Raw genomic sequence first — 21,383 nt, 5'->3', positions numbered from 1 at the left:
GTATTAGGCCTAGGAAAGTTAGGTTAGATTAAGTTTGCAACATCAGTACAAAAACTTTTTTGGTTAGTAAAAATTCTGTAGTACCGATTTCTACTTTCTAGTTGGATTTTACGTCAATATATGTACTATGGCCCTCACTGTCGCTATGAGTACTACCTAAACAGGAAGATGGGCTGTACATTCATGTCCCAAATTAAGTATTTTTGTTGATCAGATTCTTCTGACAATTTCACTTCCACTGACCATCTTTGTAGTTGTAGCAAAAGGCTACACCACCAGCTCCGCCCCTTTTCACTCTATCTTTACTTATTACTTTATGCTCGTGGAAATAATGCATTTTAGTTTAGTTTCCATTATTGCAATAATGTGTGGTTGCCCTTCTGTCACCCTTTCCTTTACCTCTGTATTAGCAATTCCATCTGCATTTATGTACCTAAGTTGAATACTAATCTCTATTGGGCTCCTTTGGTTTCTACCAAGGTAGAAGCCGGTGATTACTGTGTGAAATGTGATGCGGAAAGGAGCGTTCGTTGGTCTAATGACTTCATCCAGTTTGCTTGGCTTGGTTGACCTATTATTCTGTTCTACTATTCTATCTGTTCTACTGAGTTCTCTGGTGCCCGACTTTGTTGTTCTCGCGCCCTGCTTGTGTTTCTTGTTCACCTAGAAGTACTTACTCGGATTACCCCTCTGATCTTCTTAGCTTCCTCTTCATCTTTCTTTGACACGATTGGGGAAATGAATCCACCATGATATGTGTGTGTGGGCGTGCAGCTTGTGTGGTGTGGGCGTGGTGGGTGTGTGTGTGGGCGGGTACACGTGGTCGGCATGGGGGGTCCGTCTTACTTAGTGTAAACCTGTGAAATATAATGCACCAAGGAGTCATCCATGACCATTTTGGATCCGGAGATGGCTACTGGTCGGAAGGTCGACAGCCTTGCATCTTGCAGGACCGGCGTTCGATCCCCGATGGTCTTATATCTCAGTTCCGTATCCTCGTATTCCCTCCAAATGCTATATACACCAGACTGGTGACCTTATCGAAGTGTCGCTGCCGAAAGTTGAGGCATGGCTCCAGACAAGCTCCAGAGCTGAGGGGTGTGAGTTATGAGGAAAGGCTCGGAATTAAAGCTTCGGGTTACATGAACAAAGGAGATTTAGAGAAGACATGATCATTGTAAAACAAATGATCAAGGTAAACTGGTAGGGGAGACAGAGACTGTTTAAATAGGTGTTGCATAAATAAGTGGGGCATAATAGTGGTACACAAATTGATTACACTGAGAGGTGAAGCTGTGGGGGGGGGGGGTCTATAACACAGCTTCAAACCTAGACCCAATGAGACTTCAAAAGGTTCAGGAACCTGTACGTGAGTTGACTGAACGTTATGAAGCGGACCAAAGGGCTGAAGTTGAACCCTGGAAGGCACACTGAGGTTTATACAATTAAGTGAGTACCCACAAGTGGTAATGATGTTGTACAAGCCAGAACTGCAACAATTACACTAGGTACCATGTGTTATATAAATTGCTCAGACGCACTCATCCACTACAAACTGGCTGACTGGCCAATTATGACCACAGCCTCTCCCACTTGGCCTCCTGCCGTCTGTGGTGTGCTTGTGTGTGTGTGTGTGTGTGTGTGTGTGTGTGTGTGTGTGTGTGTGTGTGTGTGTGTGTGTGTGTGTGTGTGTGTTGGGTGCTGTCTCGCTGCGTACACATGCAACCACACACCACCACCCACGGGTGTGTGTGTGTGTGTGTGTGTGTGTGTGTGTGTGTGTGTGTGTGTGTGTGTGTGTGTGTGCGTGCGCGCGCGCATATGTGTATACATGTGTGCGTGTGTACTCACCTATTTGCGCTTGTAGGGGTTGAGCTCTGGCTCTTTGGTCCCGCCTCTCAACTGTCAATCAACTGGTGTACAGGTTCCTGAGCCTACTGGGCTCTATCATATCTACATTTGAAACTGTGTATGGAGTCAGCCTCCACCACATCACTGCCTAATGCATTCCACCTGTTAGCTACTCTGACACTGAAAAAGTTCTTTCTAACGTCCCTGTAGCTCATGTGGGTACTCAGTTTCCACCTGTGTCCCCTTGTTCGCGTCCCACCAGTGTTGAATAGTTTATCTTTTTCTACCCTGTCAATTCCCCTGAGGATTTTGTAGGTAGTGATCATGTCTCCCCTTACTCTTGTCTTCCAGTGTCGCAAGGTGCATTTCCCGCAGCCTTTCCTCGTAACTAATGCCTCTTAGTTCTGGGACTAGTCTAGTAGCATACCTCTAAACTTTTTCCAGCTTCGTGTTATGCTTGACTAGGTACGGGCTCCATGCTGGGGCCGCATACTCCAGGATTGGTCTTACATATGTGGAGTACAAGATTCTAAATGATTCCTTACACAGGTTATTGAAGGCTGTTCTGATGTTAGCCATCCTCGCATATGCCGCGGACGTAATTCTTTTTATGTGGGCTTCAGGAGACAGGTTTGGTGTGATATCAACTCTTAGATCTTTCTCTCTGTCCGTTTCATGAAGTAGTTCATCTCCTATTCTGTATCCTGTATCTGGCCGCCTGTTTCAACCGCCTAGTTTCAATACTTTGCATTTACTCGGGTTGAACTTTAACGGCCATTTGGTGGACCATTCATTCAGTCTGTCATCTTGTAGCTTCCTACTATCATCCTCTGTTTCAATCTTCCTCCTAATTTTTGCATCGTCAGCAAACATTGAGAGGAACGAGTCTATACCCTCTGGGAGATCATTTACATATATCAGAAATAGTATTGGTCCAAGGATTGACCCCTGCAGTCTCGCCAGTCTGAGACCTTACCCCTCACAGTGACTCGTTGTCTCCTGTTGCTTAGGTACTCCCTAATCCAATGGAGTACCTTCCCTTTCACTCCAGCCTGCATCTCCAGCTTTTTCACTAGCCTCTTGTGTGGTACTGTATCAAAGGCTTTCTGGCAGTCCAAAAATATGCAGTCTGTCCACCCTTCTCTTTCTTGCCTGATTTTTGTTGCCTGGTCGTAGAATTCAAGTAACCCTGTGAGGCAGGACCTGCCATCCCTGAACCCATGTTGGTGCTGTGTTACAAAGTTCTTTCGCTCCAGATGTTCCACTAGCTTTCCTCGCACAATCTTCTCCATCAGCTTGCATGGTATGCAGGTTAGGGACACTGTGTGTGTGTGTGTGTGTGTGTGTGTGTGTGTGTGTGTGTGTGTGTGTGTGTGTGTGTGCGTGCGCGCGCGCGCGCGTGCGTGTGTTGTAGAAACTTGGTAGAAAGTAGAGGTCAGACGTATCCTATTGAAATCTGAATATATATATATATATATATATATATATATATATATATATATATATATATATATATATGTATATATATATATATATATATATATATATATATATATATATAATATTATAATAATAATATTATATATATATAATTTATTTTGGTAGCAGTCTTTCTTGTAAATGTATGTTGTTGAATATGACTCAAATGGTAAGATTAATAATTCTAACACGAATCTTCTCAATATTTCTTACGTTTTTGCTTCACTGTCGAAGGTAATAGAAAAATTACCTCTCCAAAGTTCATTTTCTCATTTTTTTTTATTTATGGGTTGACGCCTGAAAGCGTTTCACAAGGGCTTCTTACATTCTGAAAGACTTGTTTACACCTAACATTCATCATACTTACATTCGTTTTAGGTGAGGTGATATGACACAAATGTTTTGGGTGAGGTAGGTATTAATTGGGTATGAATGAAAATGAATGAAAGTAACTGCAGAAGGCCTATTGACCCATACTTTCTCTTGGTGCTCCTATGATGGTTCGGGGTCTTGAAGTGGGTAGAATGTAATTATGTGTTAATTGGCTGTTGATTGCTGGTTTTGACTTTTTGCTGTGTAGTGCCTCGCTGATGTCGAGCTTCCTGTAATCGTTGTATCTGTCGATAATTTCTGTGTTGCTTGTTAAGAATTCTCTGGTGATGGTCTGGTTGTGTGAGGAGATTATATGCTCCTTGATGGAGCCCTGTTGTTTATGCATTGTTTATCGTCTAGAAAGAGACGTTGTCGTCTTGCCTATATACTGTGATCTTTGGGGCTGACAGTCCCCAAGTGGACATGTGAAGACATAGACGACGTTGGTTTCTTTCAAGGCGTTGTGTTTGGTGTCTGGAGAGTTCTTCATGAGTAGGTTGGCCGCTTTCTTGCTTTTGTAGTAAATTGTTAATTGTATTTTCTGATTTGTGTCTATAGGGATAACGTTCCTATTAATAATATCTTTCAGAACACTTTCCTCCGTTCTGTGAACCGCTGAAAAGAAGTTCCTGTAAAATAGTCTAATAGGGGGTACAGGTGCTGCGGTAGTTGACTCTTCAGAGGTTGCATGGCGTTTCACCTTTTCTCTGATGACTCTATGCTATCACAATACCATACAATAAAGTATTTTATTATTTATTTTTATACAAAAAAAAAAAAAATAATCTCAAATTTTTTGTCATGCTTTTTATCAGCAAAAATGCATGAAACTTGTACACCTTACAGAACGTAGGCCTATGTGTAAGGATACAAATATTGGAGGAAATTAGTTGAAGTCAACTTCAACCACAAGTGGCAGAGTGTTTGACCTTATTTATTTTCATGTAACATAAAATTGCATCTCCTATTTCATTTTTTTTTAATTTACATAAAATTTACAGCTTATATGTAGAGATGACATCTCTACAACATGTCTAAAACACTTTATTCATAAGTTCATTTATTGATTTTATAAATATTTGCAAACATGAAATATTGGCATGTATTTTGGGGGGAACTTTGGCTACTTGTATTAGTAAAACTAAACATATTTTAGATAATCCGTTTTATAAAAATCCTTTAGTATACGCTAATATGATATATGAGTGACATAGAAATGATGTCATTTGAATATTATGGTAGCAGTAGGATACTGAAAATGTGTAAAATTCGTTGAAAAATATCCCTATTTGGGATGCGATATTGAAACGTAGAACAGTCGCAGCCATTCTTATATACAACTAGTAAAAAAAAGTTTGGTTGAAATTGAACAACTTTTAATTTACTGTAATCCGGCCCCTTAAACGGTGTGGACTTTATGGAACACTTTGATGTTGACAGCGCTTAGGGACTTTATAGTTTGGCTAAAGTTCACACTGATTCCAACTTAACCACGTTACTTTAGACGAAATTTAACTGCAGACTAGTGTAACATTGTCACTATGTTGTATGTTAACTAAGCTCCGGACTATAACTAAACAACATCTATAGTGTACCAGTGTTGATAAGTTTCGCGTACCTTAAGCTTAACCTGTTTAACATAGTAGCACCTAGCTAGACCTTGCAGTGCCACTCATTACTAACCTCCACCTATTGTACACCTGTCTTAACCCTTCCTCCTCCTCCTCCTGTTTTGATAGTACTTTTTGTACCTATCTTGGGGTTATCTTGAGATGATTTCGGGGCTTAGCGTCCCCGCGGCCCGGTCCTCGACCAGGCCTCCTTTCTGTTACACATCCCCAGGAAGCAGCCCGTAGCAGCTGTTTAACTCCCAGGTACCTATTTACTGCTAGGTAACAGGGGCATCAAGGTGAAAGAAACATTTTGCCCATTTGTCTCCGCCTTCACCGGGGATCGAACCGAGAACCTCAGGACTACAAATCCGAAGCGCTGTCCACCCAGCTGTCAGGCACCCTATGTACACCATCGTACATATATAGACGTAATAGACAATTAGTAGAATTTGGTACTTTTCACTTTTATACGAGTCCCAAAAATAAAGCTAAAAAAACAAACTTAAATATTCCTAGGCCTAGTATAGTACATATAGGTACTATATTATAAGTGTATTAGTTAGTGTCTACAACGCGAGCCTTGTTTGGGTGAAACAGGTGGTTCGAGAGGTGTATTAAATCATACAGTGATTTAGATGAATAAATGTATATTTATTCATTATTAATAAATGGTTCGGGTGGTGTATACAGAGGTTCTTGAGGAATACAAGATATATACACAAGTTAAGGAAATATATATATATATATATATATATATATATATATATATATATAGTAAGGTTCTCGAGTTGTATTTAGCGTATACAAATGTTTGGGAGATACATATACGCATGTACAAAGGTTCAAGAAGTAATATATGCGTGTACAAAGGTTCAAGAAGTAATATATGCGTGTACAAAGGTTCAGGAGGTAATATATGCGAGTACAAAGGTTCAGGAGGTAATATACGCATGTACAAAGGTTCAGGAAGTAATATATGCGTGTACAAAGGTTCAGGAGGTAATATACGCATGTACAAAGGTTCAAGAAGTAATATATGCGTGTACAAAGGTTCAGGAGGTAATATACGCATGTACAAAGGTTCAAGAAGTAATATATGCGTGTACAAAGGTTCAGGAGGTAATATATGCGTGTACAAAGGTTCAGCAAGTAATATATGCGTGTACAAAGGCTCTTTGTGTGGAGGTAATATAGGCATGTACAAAGGTTCAGGAGGTAATATATGCGTGTACAAAGGTTCAGGAGGTAATATACGCATGTACAAAGGTTCAAGAAGTAATATATGCGTGTACAAAGGTTCAGGAGGTAATATATGCGTGTACAAAGGTTCAGCAAGTAATATATGCGTGTACAAAGGTTCAGGAGGTAATATAGGCATGTATAAAGGTTCAGAAGGTAATATAAGCATGTACAAAGGTTCAGAAGGTAATAAAAGCATGAACAAAGGTACAGGAGATAATATATGCGTGTACAAAGGTTCAGGAGATAATATAGGCGTATACAAAGTCAGATCATAATAAATGAGCATTTACATAATTACTTTGATTTTCATAACAAAGCCCAGCAAAGGAGATAAAATCATCAAGACAGAGAACAGTGATAAATGAGAGTGTGAGGCAGGTTAAGGAGGCCTCACCTGTTGTCCCCTGCCAATCATTACTCAGTTCCAGGGGTTCGATCCCCGCTAACTCCTTTTTCTTGCGTTCTATGCGGTTGTTATTGTAATATTTGCATCATCCTTCTCTTTGTCAGTTAATTTTTTATCTTGATCTTCGTTAATTCTTGGATATTAAGCACTTTTTTAAGACTTCTTTCAACTTCTGTTTGTTCCTGCCCTGGCTTCCCTGATCTCACCCCCTCATCCTTACTTCACTGATCTCACCCTGATATCACCCCCTCCCTCCCTAAAAAAAATATAACCCCCCCCCCTCTCAACGACATCGCAAGCAAGGCAAAGACTCGACCTAAAGTGCTGCACAGCCACATCAGGAGAAAAACAACAGTGAAGGAACAGGCAGTGAAACTGCGGATAAGGGCAGACAGATTCACTACAAACGACAAGGAAGTGTGTGAGGAACTGAATAAGAAATTCTAGGAGGTCTTCACATTAGAGCATGGAGACATTCCAGAGATAAGAGAGGGAATAGTTAACCAGGCACCATTAGAGGAGTTTGAGATTACTAGTGGGGATGTAAGGAAACTTTTGCTAGAGTTAGATGTGACAAAGGCTATAAGCCCAGATTGAATATCGCCATGGATACAAAAGGATGGAGCAGAAGCAATGCCAAAAATTTGGAAGACGGCAAACGTAGTCTCAATATACAAGAAGGGGATAGACAGGTGGCACTGAACTGCAGGCCAGTATCCCTAACTTGCATATCATGCAAATTAAAGGAGAAGTTTGTGTGAAAAAAGCTAGTGGAGCATCTGGAGGGAAGGAACTTTGGGACACAACACCAACATGGGTTCAGGGATGGCAGGTCCTGCCTCACAGGGTTAATTGAATTCTACGACCAGGCAACAAGAATAAGGCAAGAGAGAGAGGGGTGGGCAGACTGCATATTTTTGGATTGCCAGAAAGCCTTTGATACAGTACCACACAAGAGGCTAGTGAAAAAGCTGGAGATGCAGGCAGGAGTGAAAGGGAAGGTACTCCATTGGACAAAGGAGTACCTAAGCTTCAGAAGACAGCGAGTCATTGTGAAGGGTGAGGCCTCAGATTGGCGAGACGTCACCAGTGGAGTCCCGCAGGGTTCATTCCTTGGACCTATACTGTTTCTGATATATGGAAATGATCTACCAGAGGGTATAGAATTGTTCCTCTCATTGTTTGCTGATGATGCAAAAATTATGAGGAGGATTAAGACGGAGGAAGACAGTATGAGACTACAAGATGACCTAGACAGACTGAATGGTTCAACAAATGGCTACTAATGGTCAACCCGAGTAAATGTAAGGTAATGAAACTAGGCAGTGGAAACAGGAGGCCAGACACAGGATACAGAATGGGAGATGAAGTCCTTCATGAAACGGACATACACAGATCTCGGAGTTTATATCACGCCAAACTTGTCTCCTGAAACCACATCAAAGAATAACATCTGCGGCGTATGCGAGGCTGGTTAACATCAGAACTGCCTTCAGGAACCTGTGTAAGGAGTCATTCAGGACCTTGTATACCACATATGTAAGACCAATCCTGGAGTATGCGGCCCCAGCATGGAGCCCGTACCTTGTCAAGCACATGACGAAGCTGGAAAAAATTCAGAGTTATGCTACAAGCCTAGTCCCAGAACTAAGAGGCATGAGTTAAGAGGACAGGCTGCGTGAAATGCACCTCATGATACTGAAAGATATAAGTAAGGGGAGAAATGATCACCACCTACAAAATTCTCAAGAGGAATTGACAGTGTAAATAAACTGATTAACACGGGAGGTACGCGAACAAGGGGACACAGGTGGAGACTGAGTACCCAAATAAGCCACAGAGACATTAGAAAGAACATTTTCAGTGTCAGAGTAGTTAACAGGTGGAATGCATTAGGCAGTAATGTGGTGGAGGCTGACTCCATACACAGTTTTAAATGTAGATATGATAGAGCCCAGTAGACTCAGGAATCTGTACACCAGTTGATTAACAGTTGAGAGGCAGGACCAAAGAGCCAGCGCTCAACCCCCCCCCCCCGCAAGCACAATTTGGTGTGTACAACTAGGTGAGTACTCCCCAACTAGCACCCCCCTGACTTTACACCCCCAATCATCACCCCCCCCCCCGTCTTCACTCCCCAACCTCACTTCTCTCTAGCTTCTCACCCTAAGGTACTTATTCTTGGCCAGACTTGTCTGCTGCCTCCTTACACTTCTGCGTGATGTAGTTCATCATGTCTGCGTTTCTGCCCGAAACACTATTCGTGTTAGTGGCTTGACAAGAATGTAAAAACATCAATGCTATGTACTCTTATAAATCCATTGTACCTTGTATATACATATAAATAAATAAATAAATAAATAAATAAATGTTTTGGGCAGTCTATCCTCTGAGCTGTGTTTCCCAAGGAATATTTCTTAGGGATTTTCTTGTCTCGTAGTTTCCCTTTTTTAATGCCAGCCATTTGTTTTTTTGGTCCCTTGAGTAAATTAACTCCATATTTACCACATACTCATGCATCGGAAAACTGTGATCGCTCATTTCTACAGGGGCTTCGAAATTGAATGATTCCAATATAAGGGAAATCAAAGTGAATACCAGGTTAAATCTAGCTGGTTTGTCGTTGCCTCTCAATCTTGTAGATCACCTGACATGCTGGCTTAAAAAGTTTCTTGTGGCCACATCCAGTAGGTTAGCTCTCCATGTTTCAGCACCTCCAAGCGGTTCTCTGTTCTCCCGTTCTGTCTCTGTATTTGAAGTCTCCCACGATAAGTAGATGGGATCGATTTCTACAGGCGACAGACGTTGCCCTCTCAATCCACCCTCTCAACATGGCAGTATTAACTGCCATGTTGTTTCTGTCCAACTGTTGCCTGGGTGTTCTGTCATTCAGTCTTGGGTTATATATATCACTGCTACAACTACTGTTGGGCCTTCCATCATCGTGGTTCTTGTTATATAGTCTCTGAACCTCTCGCAACTTGGAATAATCATCTCGAAACTCCACTACTTATCAGTCGGGCCACTGTTCCTCCTCCCCTTCATTCCATCTTTATTACAGTGAAGTCCTAGGGAAACATCGCATGTGTTATGTTACCTAACAGTTTTGTTTCTGTGAGTGCTATTATGTTTGCATTTTCTTCTTGTGCTCTTTGCCTAAATTCACTTGCTTTGTAATCCCTTCTATGTTTGAGTACGTTACTTTGTCAGACTCTTCTATCCAGTCTCAGTTCACTTTAATGCCCCTGGAATAGAGTGTATAAGTGTGTGTGTGTGTGTACGCACGAACATGTGTATGTGTGTACATACTTGTGTGTACGTGTGAGCGCGCGCGCGCACTGAGATTGTAACACCCCAAATCACGCTGTGATTGGCCTAGTGATTGCCATAGCGTGCGGACACACACTCAGATAATCACCTGTCATAAACCAGACACATTGAGAGCTGTGGGTAAGTGAGGCGGCCAATCAGAGCGACCCATCACCCGGCGCCCTGCGGCCAGCCGCCCCATCACTCTACCATCATCTGCCTCTACCACGATGCCCTCATTATCATTATCATCATATCATTATTATTATTACTGATATCATTATTACACTGGTTTTCAAATCTTTATTTTTGTCACTGACCAAAAATTACTCTATTTTGTCCAAATAGAGTAATTATAATCATGTTGAATTCAAGTATATAATTTGGTTTTTGTTTCAAGTAAAGTTTTTAGTGATATACGGGTTTTGATTAAATTTTGATTAAATCGTATATTTACATAGTATAACCAAACTTTGCTATAGGGTGATTTTTGATGACTTCCTGGTGTATAGTACTCGGGGAACACCTCTGATGAGTTTCCAGCGGTAGTCAGCCAGCATTCTGGGAACTCTCCATACAGGAACTCTGCGTACTGGACCTCTGCATACTGGAACTCTGCATACTGGAACTCTGCATACTGGATCTCTACATACTGGAACTCTACATACTCTGGTACTGTGCTGGAAGTGTTCTGTGAGACGCCTCGCAGAGTTCCTCCCTCACTGGCCCCACGACTTCCAGGGAAAAAATATAAAGTGAAAATCCAAGAATTTTGTTTAAAGACTTTACATCTCGATTTTGTATATGAACTCAGTAGTTCACACACACTAATTCACGATAGTTTTCTGCCACTGGATGTTCCCCAAAACAGTTTTTAATAAACATTCTTGAAAGATGTTCATGCTAGGGGGGAAGGGGGGGGTAGGTATCCCTAGGATACCCAGGATGTTTCTCCCCCCCCCCCCCATCTTTTCTACCAATATCCCCTCCCTTAATTTTCCTTCACCCTTCGCTCTTTTTACCCCTCTCTCCGCCTCTCTTTTTTCCCATCTCCCCCATTTCCCACTTTTGTCTGAATGTATTTATAATTAAATATACAAATACCCCCAGACCATTCACCCTGTAAAGTCGGGAGAGGCTAGCCCTAAGCATTTGGCCTTCAGCCCTGGATACACACAGATAAACATTATCTTCTATAAGCGAGAATGTTCGAGGTTTGGTCCAGGCGCATGGCGCTCGTCTCACCAAACTTTGCAGGGGGATGTGTGGGTGTGTTGGGAGTGTCGTAGGGTGGTCCAGGTCGACTCCCATGTCCGTCTAAAATAAGGATCAGCTGATATAACGAATCCTAGCGACTCCTATCATGCACGAAATGTGCATTTTATTGTCCATAGTGTTAATACAGATTTTATGGCTGTTAACGACGTTGAACGAACGTAGATATTGTTGATTCAACGTATGATTTGTTTTTTCACTTACGAGATGATTTGAAACGTTTCGCTTACGAGAGTGTGATGGGAAGCTGCCCTTTCTACATGTAACAGTCACGGAAAGGAATAGAGGCTTCCACACTGCAGTCTACACTAAGGAAACAAACATAGGAATGTTCTTTAATGCCAATAGTGACTGCCCAGACAGGTACAAGAGGAGTGTCGTTAACGCTTATGTCGACCGTGCTCTCAGCCACAGCTCAGGATGGAAGCAAGTCGATGAAGAACTCTGTAGGGCAAGGCAGGTCCTAGTCAACAACGGCTTCTCTAATGGTTATGTTGAAGACTTCATAAAAAGAAAGGTAAAACGCCATGCAACCTCTGAAGAGTCAACTAACACAACACTTGTACTCCCAATTAAACTGTTTTACAGGAACTTCTTTTTAACGGCTCATAAAACGGAGGAAAGGGTCCTGAAAGATACTATTAATAGGAACGTTATCCCTACAGACAAAAATCAGAAGATACAATTGACAATTTACTACAAAAACAAGAAAACGGCCAACCTACTCATGAAAAACTCTCCAGACACCAAACAGAACGCCTTGAAGGAAACCAACGTCGTCTATGCCTTCACAGTCTCACTTGGGGACTGTCAGCCCCAAAGAACTCAGTATATAGGCAAGACAACAACGTCTCTCTAGGCGATTAACGATGCACAAACAACAGGGCTCCATCAAGGAACATATAATCTCCTCTCACAACCAGACCATCACCAGAGAAGTCTTAACAAACACAGAAATCATCAATAGATACAGCGATAGCAGGAGACTCGACATCGGCGAGGTTTTACACATCAAAAGGTCAACACCAGCAATCAACAGCCAATTAAAACAACTATATTCTACCAACTTCAAGACCCCCAAACCAACATGGAAGCAGCAATAGAAAATATGAGTCAATAGGCCTTCTGCAGTTACTTTCATATGCTCTCATATGCAATTTAAACCCATTGATCTGAATTCTATCTTTTGTCAGCTCACCCAAAAAATTTGTGTCATATCACCTCACCCAAAACGAATATAAGCATGAAACAATGCATAAACCTGTCTTTGAAAATGTGAGAAGTCGTCCTTGCGAAAGGCTTTTAGGCGTCAAACTATAAATAAAAAAGAAGAAAATGAACTTTGGAGAGTTAATTTTTCAATTACCACCGACCGTGAAGAAAAACATAAGATATATTGAGAAGATTTGTTAGAATCATTAATCTTACCCTTTCGGTCATATTCAACAACATATATATATATATATATATATATATATATATATATATATATATATATATATATATATATATATATATATATATATATATATAATATGGATCGAACAATGGGGTCAGGTGTAAACAATGGGTATACATAAGGGTAAAGAGTAAGGCATAAAGGAGAACAGAGTAGAATAAGGCTAAATAGGGTACAAAACACATACAAAGATTAATCAGGTGTAGTTGGCGTTGTGTGTTGAGGAGTGTCTTCTATGTTGGCATCGTCATATTCCGGTCTTGTTCTTACTCTCATGGTGGGGAGAGTGAATAGTTCCGGAATTTGAGTATTTATGGTGGGTTGTTCTATTTTTGTGGATTGCTTCAAGAATTTGTAATCTTCTTGCATCTTGGGTTTTGTCTATTATACAGGTGTTTTTATTGAACATTTCTCTTGTTAGGGTGATGTCATGGGCTTGTCTCATGTGATTCCTGGGGGCACCGGATTGAAGATGATAGGTCAAACGCCTCGTCAGCTTGGTCGACGTCATACCTATGAACTTAGATTGAAGGTTACATCCTTCGTGGGGGCAAGTGTACATGTATACAACGCTTGACTGCTGTAGAGGGTTCTCCGTCGGCCTTTTTCAACTCTTTTTCTCCTTTATTGCCTTTATTGTCAGTGTTGTTATATTATCATAGCAATATGGAAGTTGTAGTGAAGGACCTGGTGACTCTAGTGGGAGCCCTGAGGACAGAGTTGGACTCTCTGCGGGAGGAGGTGCGTCAGCTTAAAAAACAACGAGAAGTAACGAAGGAGGAGACCAGCAGTAAAGGGACCTCGTCTTGGAGAGTTGCGAAAGACAGGGGCCTTAAGAAGACTTTGATAAAGCCGCCTTCAAACGCCATAGCAACTTCAAATTCATTTGACGTTTTGGAGGACGAGTGCTGTGGAGAGACTGTGGATCGCGCAAAAGGGAAAGCAACGAAGAGAAAGGAAGCGCAGGCCCCTCAGAAAGTAAAGGAAGTACCTAAGCAAACATTAGTTGTGGGAGATTCCCAGATAAGGTATTTGGATAGAACGTTTTGTGCTAGAGATAGGGGGAACAGGTTAAGGGTTTGCTATCCCGGAGCTGGCATTGGTGATATTATAAACAACATGAATGATATTATGGCTGGTAATGGGAACAATCCCATTATTTGCATTAGCGTGGGAGGAAATGATGTTGGTCGAGTCAGGAGTGAGGAACTGATTCAGAGGTATAAAACAGCCATGGAGTTGGTTAGGAGCAAGGGAGGAATCCCGATCATATGTGGCATTCTTCCAAGAAAGGGAGTGGGAAATGAATGGATATCGAGGGCACTTGGTGTCAATTGCCGGCTGGAAAGATATTGCAAATCAAATGCAATATCTTTCATAGACAACTGGGAACACTTCTATGGAAGAAATGAAATGTATGCTCGTGATGGGGTGCATCTATCGAGAGCTGGGGTTGTTGCTGTTGCGAACTCGCTAGAAGAAGTGGTTAGAGGTGTTTGTTTGGGTTTAAACTGTTAGTAGATAGAGGTATGGGAATTGATTTGGAGGAAGGAGGTAATAAAAGTATGTGTTTGTGGGAGAAAGGAATTGGCAAAACGATCAGGGAAAGAGAAGGTCCGCAAAATAACAATTCACTTAGGGTATATTACACTAACAGTAGAAGTCTAAGAAATAAAATTAACGAATTAAATGCTCTTGTCTGCACAGAAAAAATAGATATTATTGCACTTACCGAAACGTGGATGAATGTAGAAAATAGAGAACTATTAGCTGAATATCAAATATATGGATTTAAACTATTTCACACAGATAGATATATTAGACGAGGAGGTGGAGTAGCCATATATGTTAGGGACAATTTGAAATGTAGTCTCAAAGAGGGAATCAAAACAGAGCCACACACAGAAACTATTTGGATTGAATTAAACGAAAAAGCTAATAATATTATAATAGGAGTAATATATAGGCCACCAAATTTAGACAGAATGGAAGCAAAGCATCTATGGGATGAAATATCTAGAGCATCTAGATCTAACAGTATTTATGTCATGGGTGACTTTAATTTTAGCGGAATAAACTGGTTGAACAAAACAGGGAATAGTGAAGCAGAAGATTTTCTAGAATTAATTGACGATTGCTTTCTTACGCAACACATTAAGGAACCAACACGGGAAAATAATATTTTAGATTTAGTGTTAACTAACAGGGAAACGCAAATTAATGACATCGAAATAGGGAGTGAGCTAGGGAGCAGTGATCACAAAGAAATCAGATTTAGCATAGAATGGAATAGACCAGTAGGAGAAAATTCTGTTAAAGTGCCAGATTTTCGAAAAGCTGATTTTAATAGCCTAAGAAATTTTTTGGGTCAAATTGATTGGAAAGGCTTGGGTATGGGGTGTGGGCCGGTCTTGGAGCGAGACATGAACCCAGCGATAGGTGACTTAAATGGGGATTTCGATGTGGATTCAATATATAACTTATTTAAGAATATTCTAAACAAAGCACAGGAACGTAGTATACCATACAAATTGAATAGATCGTATACTAATGACCCAAAGTGGATAACAAAGAATTTGAAGAACCTTATAGGTAAAAAGAGAGCTTGGTACAAAAGGATTAAAAATGGGGAGGTCACTTTAGAACAGGAATTCGTACAACTGGTTAGAAATGTTAAAAAAAGAGATAAGGAAAGCAAAAAGAAACTATGAAGTTCGCATAGCAGGGCAAGCAAAGACAAATCCTAAAGGGTTTTTTCAGTTATATCGTACTAAGACTAGGGAAAGGATAGGTCCATTAAAAACTGAGACAGGTCAAATAACAGATAGTGATGAAGAGATGAGTAGTATTTTTAATAAATATTTTGTATCTGTATTTACTAAAGAGGAACTTAACAATATGCCTTCAGCCGAACAAGTCTATGTGGGTGGGGACGAGGACAGGTTGACGAGTTTAGCAGTTACCAGGGAGGATGTTCTTAAACAAATAGTAAAACTCAAACCAAACAAATCCCCAGGGCCGGATGAAGTGTTTGCTAGGGTGCTTAAAGAATGCAAAGAGGAGCTTTGTGACCCACTGTCAACCATATTTAATAAATCAATAGAGTCAGGCAGAGTGCCAGAGTTTTGGAAAGTTGCTAATGTGATACCAGTTTTTAAGAAAGGAGATAGATCACTTGCGTCTAACTATCGACCAATTAGCCTAACGTCTATTGTGGGAAAGTTACTGGAATCTATAATAGCAAATAAAATTCGTCTTCATCTTGAAAAACATAAATTAATAATTGAGTCGCAACATGGTTTTATAAATGGCCGTTCATGTTTAACAAATTTGTTATCTTTTTATTCTAGCATTGTTGAGGCAGTTGATAGTGGTAAGGATTGCGATGTTGTATACCTTGACTTTAGCAAAGCTTTTGATACAGTGCCACATGAAAGACTGATTAAAAAAATAGAGTCTCATGGTATTGGGGGGTGCTATATTAAGCTGGATTAGGGCATGGCTATACCAAAGGAAACAGAGAGTTAGTATAAATGGAATCAAGTCAGAGTGGGAAAATGTTGTAAGTGGAGTGCCTCAAGGCTCTGTCCTGGGACCTCTGTTGTTTATAATATATATAAATGATTTAGATTCAGGTTTGAGTAGCAACATTTGCAAATTTGCCGATGATACGAAAATCGGTAGGGAAATTAATTCGGAGGAGGACTCACTATCACTTCAAGTTGATCTAGATAGGGTTTTGAAATGGTCAAAGGATTGGCAGATGCAGTTTAATGCTGATAAATGTAAAGTTCTGAGGTTAGGTAATGATGATAGAGTTACAAGATACGAGCTAGATGGTGTTGTGATTGCGAAGTCGGATTGCGAAAGGGATCTGGGAGTTATGATTAGTAAGAATTTAAAACAAAAGGATCAATGCATAAATGTTCGTAATAAGGCAAATCGGACACTTGGATTTATTAATCGCAGCGTTAGTAACAAGACACCTGGTGTGGTTCTCAAGCTATATCTTGCTCTAGTTAGGCCCCATTTAGATTATGCAGTTCAGTTTTGGTCGCCATATTATAGAATGGATATAAATTCACTTGAACGTGTCCAGCGTAGGATGACTAAGTTAATTCCCCAAATTAGAAATCTTTCATATGAAGAAAGATTAACAAAGCTTAAGTTGCATTCACTGGAAAGGCGAAGAGTTAGGGGTGACATGATAGAGGTTTACAAGTGGATGAATGGACATAACCGGGGGGATATTAATAGGGTATTAAAAGTATCAACACAGGACAGAACACGAAACAATGGATATAAATTGGATAAGTTTAGATATAGGAAAGACTTGGGTAAATACTGGTTCAGTAACAGGGTTGTTGATTTGTGGAACCAATTGCCGCGTAACATTGTGGAGGTGGGGTCCCTCGATTGTTTCAAGCATGGGTTGGACAAGTATATGAGTGGGATTGGGTGGTTATAGAATAGGAGCTGCCTCGTATGGGCCAATAGGCCTTCTGCAGTTACCTTTGTTCTTATGTTCTTATGTTCTTACTCCTTACCTTTATGTATACCCATTGTTTACACCTGACCCCATTGTTCGATCCATTTGTATTCACCTGACCCGCTATTAGTGTGTGTGTATATATATATGGCAAGAAAATGTGAAGTACAGGAAAAGAGGGCAGGTGGAAGTGCGATTCCTTCCGTTGGTGGCCGTGTTTTTTAACTTCAGATTTATATCTTTTACTTCCACAAGTTTAGTGTGTTACTCGCCACGTCTGAAAGTTCAATACATGACCATAAAACATTTGTTTTCAATGTTTAGGGTGATTTTGGCTCTATAGTGATCCGAGTATTAAACCAGCCAATAACAACGGCAATAAGAGAACATGACACTAGACTTTATTTCCACAATGCTGAACAGATTAAATGATTAAACAGAACATAATGATTAAAGTGTTATTAAGATTTGTTAATTTTATTTATATTTACAAGAGTTGTTACATTCTTGTACAGCCACCAGCACGCGTAGCGTTTTGGGCAGGTCCTTAATCCTATGTTCCCTGGAATATGACCCGTCAAATAGTTTAACAAGCAAGTAAACATTCACTGCTGGGTGAACAGAGGCTACAGTTAAGGATTATTGTCTAGTCAATCCTCCCCAGCCATGATACGAACCCAGACCAAATAGGTCACGAAGCGCGGGGCGAGTGTGTCACCACTGCGCCAAGGGGGACTGCAAAGGTCACAAGGTAACAGAGCTGCAACAAGTATATCCTTCCCCTCCCTCTCAAAATTTTGTGCAGGAGAATTTAGCAAATTCTATTTTAACAATTGAGTTATTAACGGAAACTATTAAATAAACTTGCAAGAACAGCTGATAATTGCAAGCCTAAGGCAGTGCCTGGAGGGACTAAGCTCAGTGGCACTCGACGAATGCTCATGTCACATGCCACTAAGACGAACACAGTGTGTCATTTGGGACGAGAACGACGCTTCCTGTATAGACGCAAGACACATCACAAAACTGTTCAAACTCTTACATTCTCTCCCGTGACTGATAAGACAATGCAAGGAAAGCATTGTCTAGTAGTCTGTCTTCTTCTTTCTTGATTCTTCTTAATATTTGTTTCATCACAAACATTATGAGGAATGTGTCTATTCCATCTGAATTTTTGTTATATATATCAGAAACAGGATGGGTCCAAGTACAGAGCCCTGTGGGACTCTGCTGGAAACATCTCGCCACTCCGATGTCTCCCCTCTCACAGTTACTCGCTGTTTCCTGTTGCCTAAATACTCCCTTATCCACTGGAGCACCTTACCTTTTATTCATGCTTGTTTCTCCAATTTTTACTACAGCCTCTTTTGAGGCACTATGTCAGTCTTTCTGACACTTTAAAAAATGCAGTCTGCCCACCTTTCTCTTTCTTGCCAAATTCTTGTTGCCTGGTCAAATATTTCTATTAAACCTGTGAGGTACGATGTACCATCCCTGAACCCATGCTGGTGGTGTTACAAAGCTTCTCTCCAGATGTACTACCAGCCTTTTTCTCACGATCTTCTCCATCACCTTGCATGGTATACAAGTTAGAGAAACTGGTCTGCAGTCAGCGCCTCTTGCCTGTCACTTGTTTTGTATATTGGGACTACATTAGCTGTCTTGCAGCTTCCGGAAGGTCCCGTGTTTCCAGTGACCTGTTATGCACCATAGAGAGTGGTACACTTAGTGCTTTCGCACCCTCTTTCAGTATCCACGGTGAAATTTTTTTCAGGCCTAATAGTCTTTGTCACATTCAGCTCTAACATTCCGTTTGACACCATCTCTGGTAAGCTCAAATTCTTCAAGGCTGCTTGGTTTACCGCCTCCTCTCTCTGTACAGGGACTTATCCTTGCTCTAATGTGAAGACCTCCTGGAGTCTCAAGTTCTTCACACCATCACCTTGTCGTTCTCTGTGTATCTGTTCTCTCACCCCCCCCCCCTTCATTCCTTAACCCCCCGTCCCATCCCTAATCCTTATATCCTGACCCCTTCCCAGTGCTATATAGCAGTAATGGCTTGGCGCTTTCCCTGATAGTTCCCCTTCTCTTTTCTCAGTTTCATCACTTGTTCCTTCACTGCTGTTTTCCTCCTGATGTGGCTGTGGAGCAGTGTTGGTTCGGTCTTGGCTTTACTCGCGATGTCATTTTCAAACTGTCTCTCTGCTTCTCTCCTCACTCTGATGTACTCATTCCTGGCCCTCTGGTATCTCTCCCTGCTCTCCGGTGTTCTGTTATTCCTGTATTTTCTCCATGTTCTTGAACTTAATTCCTTTGCCTACTTATATGCCTGATTGAACCATGGATTCTTCTGTTGTTTTTAATTTTCTCCGTTATTTCCGGACTAAACTGCCTTCAAAGTGGTGATATACCAGCACCTATATCTCCCTTGTGATATAGGTGATATATAGATCTCCCTACCTTACCTGTTCCCCTCCCCATTCTACCCCCACCTTCCCCCCATGTGGCGTCGGGTAGGTAGACGTCATCCCCATAATAGCAACACAATGATTGAGGCTGCAAATTGCCGGAGCATTAGTCTGTGCTGGGGACGGGTGGGTCTCCAGGCCCGCCATGCACCGTCATGCCTCTGCCAGCCTTATGACTTATGGTCTGGCGATATGCTTTGATCCTCCCGATAGTCCAGTGACTCTGGAGCACCTCAGGCGGACGGGCAGTCCACTCCTGTCTTCCTCCTTAGGGCACCTTTGGTTCTGGGCCTCCGGAGAGGGAGGGGGGGGGTTCGTATCGGTTCCAGGGCTGACCTCCCTCCTGGAGCTGCCACCCGCCTGCTGACCTCCCTCCTGGAGCTCCCACCCGCCTGCTGACCTCCCTCCTGGAGCTCCCACCCGCCTGCTGACCTCCCTCCTGGAGCTCCCACCCGCCTGCTGACCTCCCTCCTGGAGCTCCCACCCGCCTGCTGACCTCCCTCCTGGAGCTCCCACCCGCCTGCTGACCTCCCTCCTGGAGCTCCCACCCGCCTGCTGACCTCCCTCCTGGAGTTGTCACCCGCCTGCTGACCTCCCTCCTGGAGCTCCCACCCGCCTGCTGACCTCCCTCCTGGAGCTGCCACCCGCCTGCTGACCTCCCTCCTGCAGCTGCCACCCGCCTGCTGACCTCCCTCCTGGAGCTGCCACCCGCCTGCTGACCTCCCTCCTGGAGCTCCCACCCGCCTGCTGACCTCCCTCCTGGAGCTCCCACCCGCCTGCTGACCTCCCTCCTGGAGCTCCCACCCGCCTGCTGACCTCCCTCCTGGAGCTGCCACCCGCCTGCTGACCTCCCTCCTGGAGCTGCCACCCGCCTGCTGACCTCCCTCCTGGAGCTCCCACCCGCCTGCTGACCTCCCTCCTGGAGCTCCCACCCGCCTGCTGACCTCCCTCCTGGAGCTGCCACCCGCCTGCTGACCTCCCTCCTGGAGCTCCCACCCGCCTGCTGACCTCCCTCCTGGAGCTCCCACCCGCCTGCTGACCTCCCTCCTGGAGCTCCCACCCGCCTGCTGACCTCCCTCCTGCAGCTGCCACCCACCTGCTGACCTCCCTCCTGGAGCTCCCACCCGCCTGCTGACCTCCCTCCTGGAGCTCCCACCCGCCTGCTGACCTCCCTCCTGGAGCTCCCACCCGCCTGCCACCCGCCTGCTGACCTCCCTCCTGCAGCTCCCACCCGCCTGCTGACCTCCCTCCTGCAGCTGTCACCCGCCTGCTGACCTCCCTCGTGCAGCTGTCACCCGCCTGCTGACCTCCCTCCTGGAGCTGCCACCCGCCTGCTGACCTCCCTCCTGCAGCTGCCACCCGCCTGCTGACCTCCCTCCTGGAGCTGCCACCCGCCTGCTGACCTCCCTCCTGCAGCTGC

General features: G+C 42.8%; 1 protein-coding gene across 1 annotated transcript in view; it reads left to right on the top strand.

Annotated features, from left to right (window-relative positions):
• Window positions 1-6,145: 6,145 nt before the first annotated feature.
• LOC123756814 (collagen alpha-1(I) chain-like) overlaps window positions 6,146-21,383 on the top strand; it is a 31,824-nt gene continuing 16,586 nt past the window's right edge. Inside the window, exon 1 of the mRNA XM_069329344.1 lies at window positions 6,146-6,740. Within this exon, the coding sequence (XP_069185445.1) occupies window positions 6,146-6,740 (595 nt within the window). The remainder of the gene's footprint in view (window positions 6,741-21,383) is intronic.

Source organism: Procambarus clarkii, chromosome 22 (genome assembly GCF_040958095.1).
Source record: "Procambarus clarkii isolate CNS0578487 chromosome 22, FALCON_Pclarkii_2.0, whole genome shotgun sequence".
Taxonomy (NCBI): Eukaryota; Metazoa; Arthropoda; class Malacostraca; order Decapoda; family Cambaridae; genus Procambarus; species Procambarus clarkii.
The sequence above is the reverse complement of the archived record's forward strand: the minus strand, read 5'-3'. Positions and strand labels throughout refer to the sequence as shown.